Source organism: Primulina tabacum, chromosome 2 (assembly GCF_025594145.1).
Source record: "Primulina tabacum isolate GXHZ01 chromosome 2, ASM2559414v2, whole genome shotgun sequence".
Classification (NCBI taxonomy): domain Eukaryota; kingdom Viridiplantae; phylum Streptophyta; class Magnoliopsida; order Lamiales; family Gesneriaceae; genus Primulina; species Primulina tabacum.
Genome location: NC_134551.1, coordinates 18,889,345 through 18,895,927, shown reverse-complemented (window position 1 = coordinate 18,895,927; position 6,583 = coordinate 18,889,345). Strand labels below are relative to the sequence as shown.

The window sequence follows — 6,583 nt, the reverse complement described above, 5'->3', positions numbered from 1 at the left end:
AGAACCAACTGAAGTGTTGTTTCTATTTGAAGTCACTTCCATAGTTCCTTCTTTTGACAACGCTGATATGACAGCTTGTTACTTGTAACATCAAGACGAAGAACAATAAGCCAAGGACATTCATTATTCACCACTCGGATATTTATGACATGTTTGACAACAATATGGTAAAAAGATGTCTAAAACAAGAAAAAAAAATTAAGTTATTGGAATAAGATCAAACAATTAGTATTTGAAGGGATAATAACATTCTTGTAGATTAGTATTTTTGAATGGGTAGTTGACCAACAAGTTAAATCAGAAACATTGAGCACGATTGATCAAATTTTTATTATTTTTTTTTGTGGAAGCATCTCAAAGTCGACAGAAGCGAACAGAACAAGGGGAGATCCGTTGAAGGACCACCTGCTTAAGAGAAATATAGACTCGTTTGGTTCCTTCATCAAGTAGGCCCAGAATTATTTTTCTTGGTATTTTACTTCACAGGAAACGGATGAGAAGCCAATGTTAAAAGACGGTCGGTTTTCTCCTGTTGGTTCACAGGTTCTCGAACAAAACGTCTATTCCTCGATCAATACCCTTTTGACCTGTTTTTTCTAGGATACTTGTATTTTTGACAGTACATAACATATTGCACTAGTTCAAGTCTTGAAATCCTAAGAATAATTGGTGCACAAACTCAAATTATAGGCAACCAAGAATTGCCTGTACAGTTTCACAGAAAACGCAAATTTTCAGTCCGTTTTTCCAATTTACATTCTATACATCCATAATGTTTCACACAATCATCTGCTGAGCTTTCGATCCCATCTCCAGTGCAGACCAAATTATTCTGGGATGATGAGTTTTGTTCCGTTGATCCATGCGTAACTTCAACAAAACCATTCCCTTTGTAGCTCAAAAATGATCCCAAAGCCCCAAGAAACCCTTCGTGACACAAAAATAAAGCTTTTGCTTCACCTTTCGACCTGGAAATATACAGATCAAATTTGATAAGAGTCCGCTGGTGGCAATGACATGATTTAAATGTGACAAATTTTGAAAAAGGAATCTTATGAAATCTTTCGAATTTGATATCTTTCAGATCGATGGTTATTTGATTCCCCAAAAACAGGGGTCTAGAATGATATGTGAAATTGTATATATTTCAAAAAAGATCATAATGTATCCATAATCTTTATTATTCAACTCTAGGACGACGATATTATGGACAAGGACTAAATCCGGTCAATACCAGTAATGAACCGCCACAGAAATAGTGTCCATTGTATAAGCATGACCTCGAATGAAAAATCCTCCAAAAAATATCCTTTTGAGTCCGAAGTGTAGAGCATTCAAGTATGCTATCTGAAATGTAAATAACAATGAAATAGATAAACACGATGCAATGTCATTAAATTAAAAAAAATCGTAATAACTACTCACATATCCAATATGCAATATCAAGAATCATATTTGATAAATGAGGGAGTTAACATAATGTCAGGGTGATATTTCTTCTTAACACTTGTTAAATCAGTGTCCTAGGGGAGCAGTTCAAAGAGATGTGTTATCTAAATGATGTTGAGAATAATAGAAAGAAAGACTGCACATACTAACCTGTCCGATATTATTTGAGATCATTCTTAAGAGGGACCTTGCGACATCTTCAGCTCTATAATCTTCCAGCACTTTGTTCTTGGATATTGCTTTACCAAAGCTAGAAGCAATGGCTGTTGATGTGAGGCCAATCTAGCATAACAATACCATAAAAAACTTAATAACTGAATTAATATTAGTAATACACTCTTAAATCCTCCAAAGTTAGTGCCAAGGATAAATTCTCTGAGGAAGCAGTAGCAATACCTTTACGTTATCTTCAATTTTGTTGACTACTTAGAATACTGCCAAATTTACATTTTTTGTTATCTTTAGATGAAGGTCATTTCACATTACATCATAGTGTCAATAACCCAACCATTCATATTTTAAAGAGTAGATTCAGCTTGAAGACAATGACACATTACGATCATATACCTTAGAGTAATCCATTCCACCATATATGTCTCCAACAAGCATGTCTATCACTCTGTTGTTTCCCCGGTGACTCAATTCTATCAATTCATCGAAACTGTAACAAAAAGGTGCCCAAGATTCAAAATAAAAGGACTTTAGGCTCATTTAGTCATTCAATCACTTGGAAAAATAAAATCCAGAAAATAATTCTGAGGTCAAGGAAAAATTACTTTAATACAAAAAACTAGGACGGTAACCTTTTGCACTTGGTCAAAAGTTTTCCCAAGCCCCAAAATGTACCACCACCAACACTTGTTCCACTGACTCGCTCAAACTTGCTGTCACTTTCTACCTAAGCAATAGAAGATAAAAAATATAATCTCAAAAAAAAAATTTGTTGTTTTTCCTTATAGTCTTTCAGAATGCTAGCACATTTTTCCTATCAGAACATTCTGTGAAAAATAAAAAGATACATGGAGAGCATTACCTTGATCATGCTCACCCCAGACCCAATATTAACAAGAAGGTAAGGATACAAATCTTCTTGGTCAATTTGAACATACACCTTTTGACCATCCATAAATGTAAAGGCTTCATGATGTACTGCCTAATCAAGATGTGGATAAAAATAAGCAAACTAAATCAACATATCTACATGATTCCAAAGCATCAACTGATAGATGCAATAAGGGCAAAAAATGAAAAGGGAAAAAAATCACAGTAATTATGGCATGTAAGCCCACGATTCATCGTTTACAGGTTACAAACAAGTTTTATGCCAGGAGCATGAAAAAACTGAGATTGAATGCAGCATCTCGCAAAGAGTAATTCATATTCAAATAAGCTCATGGGGTGTTATACAATGTAGTCTAGGAGGAGTTCCCTGCAAATAATTTTTATGAGGAAATAAGTGAAGTCAATGAGTAACATTTCTATAGGAAAAACAATAGCTTGAACGAAAAAGTAAAATTTGGAAATCTTTAAGTATTTGGTAATCATTCTATCTGGTGGTTGTGCTCCATGAGAAATAGTTTTGAGCATTTTTAGCGAACCGGAAGCACAATGGGGAAAATGCACCCAGAACAGAAAACACTGCACATTTAGACTGCAGTTGTGAAGATCATAAATCATAATCATAAATAGTAAAAAGTATGATACAGTACTTCAAGTAATAATTCCCTACCTTAAGTAGAAAATTAGCTCCAGCAACTAGAGAACTCATCTCATCAACCATATCCAAAATAATATCAAGCTTATCTTTGAATAATTCAGAAAACTTGAATGTCCCACCACCGGTAGCCTTCAAGAAGATGTTGAAAGTGTTAGGGTTATCTCTAGTTCATATACTCTAAAAGGCACAAGAGAAATCATTAGACTTCACTAGAAATTCAAATATTTGTTTGGGAATCAAATTTCCATCACAATCCAGACTTGGAAAAAATCAGAGGATACTGACGGTGGTCAAAGTGTATGTGCTCTTTTCAACTATCAATTCAAAAAAAAATTGTTGATTTTATTTCTAATTCAGTCAAGGTACATGTTATCATAGCACACAAAAACCATGTCCAAATTGAACAGTTGGATCTCCAATTTGTATTCATACACATCACAAATATTTAATACCAGTTGATAATGAAGCAATCAAAGAAAAGGAGGAAAAAACAGTCATAACGAAAAATTAAATTCTCAAAGCCTACTCTTGTCAGAAAATTACTGATGAAGACTCAAGGACGCGGCGAGAACAAATGACAGATTTATTCATTGGCATAATAAATTACCTTGATCTTAGTTTTGTAATTGGCCTGGTTTTTATCACCCCGATCACCTGAATTGGCAAAGGACCTCTAAGAAGGCGAAAAATGCTTCACTAAAACTATCCCCCTTCCCCCCTCATCTATAGGGTATGGAATTTGAGCACACATTAGAAAGAGAAAAATCATTTTGGATCAAGCATGATGCATCCGTCTAACTCAAAGAATGCTGGAACATTAGGAAAAAAATCTGATCTTCCGTAAATACCATCTTGGCCCCAAAACAGAAATTAAGAATCTGGTACCAGGACAATAATTTATGTTGCATGGGTTCCAGGAGTTAGTATAGTTTTAAAATTTTCTGACAATGTCAAATTTTAATTTAGTAGCGGTCAAGGAAAACACAAACTGTAGTGCCGAAGGAGCTTGGACGAAATAAATTGCACGCATTCACATATCTTGCTAGTTTCAAATTTCAAGAAATGAAGCCTCCCACTTAGACGGTAATTTAATTTGCCACTGAATGCGTCTATTCCGTCAGCTGAAGACCCAATATTTTTATGATCACTGGAACAATTACTGCTGCTTGAGAAGTACACCACCTTAATAAGAGTACCTGCCAAAAGACGTATGGTGAAGATTATTGCAAATTTTGATAAGTTAAAACTAATTGTTACTGTCCCTTGTCCACTTCTCTTTCCATTCAGCATAGTATTATATATGAAGCCTATTTCATTATTTAAAAGTTTTTTTTATCTGTAGAGTTCACCGTAAATTCACATTTCGACCATACTAGAAAATGATGTGCTTTTCTCGTAACCTGCATGCAAGACATCAGGGAACAATGCTGTGCTCGGAGAAAAATATCTCCTTAAGGTTGCCATTCAAATAGATGGTGTTGAGATCAGCAATGTTTCTTTCACAAGCCATTAATATTCTGAATTGGACCTAGTCAATCCACGCTTAAAGATACCATGAAAAAAGAGATTGTTTCTTATTATATACGTGAAAGAAAAACAAACACCGATGGAATCCACATGGTGCCTTATAGAACTCCCTCTCCAGCAATTGCTTTGAAGTTCCATAAGGCTTCGCTCTGAAATACAGCTCGAAAAGCTCTTGAGATTGATGCCATGTGTTCTTCTAGCAATGTGCTCTTGTCTAAAGAAATGGCACAGTACGTTCGATGACAATACAAGTCCCAAATAAGCTTCTAGATTATTTCCCATGGACAGAACTCCTTTATTCCAAAAGGGGGAACCTCATCGGCAGTGGTATTGCAGTGCTTTATTAATCATCATTCTGCAATCCGCTGAGGACATAGTTTAACCAACCTATGGGGATATTATGTAGAATAACATTGCCAGCAAAGAGGCCATCTTTTCTCCCTGAGACGCACTGATACTGGATAATTTATTTTAACAGCTCTCTCACCTAGTTGTTTGAAGAGTGAAATTCTGCACCTTATACGTGGTTATGAGACATTTAAAAATAAACAACACCTTTTTTTTAAGGAAATAAACAATACTCTTATGTTGCCGCCAAGCTGTAAAAAATATTGCATCATAAACCTTGTAACCAATGGCAAACCACCTTATGTATCATAGCTTAATTTGCTCACAGTTTTGAAATATTCAGTACACAATAGTCCAAAGTTCTCTACTAGTCCCTTCAAAATTCTGTCATTCTGACAAAGATTCCATGCAGAATTTATTGTGAAGAAAGCCTCTCCCTTTTTCCAGGGGTAAAACTAAGACAAACCCCCATGGTGCAAACAATCTTTCTGTCAGAGAGAATTCAGCAAACTTTCCTCGGAAACTATAGCCCGAAGTCAGAAGTTTCCAATTTTGGTATCAAGATCAAGTTGAAACAGCTTTAGTAATTCAGAACTCAAACCGAGTGGTAAATCTAGATTTGGCTTTTAACTCAGCCTTGATGATCACTAAAACTAATTATGGAATCGTCGTACTTTTACCAACGAAATTCATATTCGAAATTACCAGAAAAAAGAAAAATGAGAAGAAAGATTAGTTACACTTGCTCTATTTGCATTCCGTAATAAAAGCTCAAACGTTCAGCAATTACCTTAAAACTAACAGTTTGTTTTCTCTGATACTAAATCGGAAGAATCGAAATCAAAATAGGAAGCATCTACCTCCAATATCAAGGGCAACATGCGAAACTTGATCCAAACTCTGCTCTCTCTCTTCAATTCCAACACCCTCCATAATTTTATGTATGTGTATATATATATTAATCATGTAGTCAACAAGATTTCATCTTTTTTATCATCCTCCCTCAACATACTTATGCATGATTTTATACATAAAAAAATCAAAAGAAACCGATCAAAATCGGATTCCGCAAAACCTGATCGAAAGTCCAATGATAATGATGTTGCGTCGAAGGACTTCTTGGTCGATTAAGCGCATCTCTGGATTCTCTCTTTCAAAGAAAAATCTGAATACATCAATCTGATCTGATCAGAGGAAACTTCATTCCATGGTCTCTGCGAGGGTGAGACATATTGAAGAGGATATTAAAATGATAATTTTTTATTTAATGAAAAAATGTGATTAAGAACAAAAAAAATAATTATATATAACGAAAAAAATACCGATAAAATAATTTTTTTAAAAGAAAAAAATTACTGATCATCTTATTGGAAAATAATATTTAAAATGTGTGTATTGAATATTTGAATGTTGAATATTTGAATGTTGAAAATAAGAGTTGTAAATATTGAAAATTAGTGTGTGATGATGTAGGTAATGATGTATTTTATTTTTGGATTATTTGTAAAGATTTCCTATAAATAGATCTCTCATTTGTGAAGA

The 6,583-nt window shown here is 34.4% G+C and overlaps 1 protein-coding gene across 2 annotated transcripts; it reads right to left on the bottom strand.

Annotated features, from left to right (window-relative positions):
- Positions 1-353: 353 nt before the first annotated feature.
- LOC142530985 (pantothenate kinase 1-like) lies at positions 354-6,303 on the bottom strand. Of its 2 annotated transcripts, none has more exons than XM_075636950.1 (11): positions 5,902-6,303; positions 4,156-4,362; positions 3,774-3,820; positions 3,179-3,295; positions 2,483-2,602; positions 2,253-2,347; positions 2,017-2,110; positions 1,600-1,731; positions 1,235-1,347; positions 720-968; positions 354-587 (listed from the first exon to the last, which is right to left on the bottom strand). In XM_075636950.1, the coding sequence occupies exons 1-11, from the start codon at positions 6,005-6,007 to the stop codon at positions 572-574; spliced, it is 1,296 nt and encodes a 431-aa protein (XP_075493065.1). In that variant the 5' UTR covers positions 6,008-6,303; the 3' UTR covers positions 354-571. The 2 variants fall into 2 exon arrangements, with proteins under 2 accessions (XP_075493065.1, XP_075493071.1); XM_075636956.1 differs by having other exon boundaries at positions 4,567-6,302.
- Between the last annotated feature and the right edge of the window lie 280 nt (positions 6,304-6,583).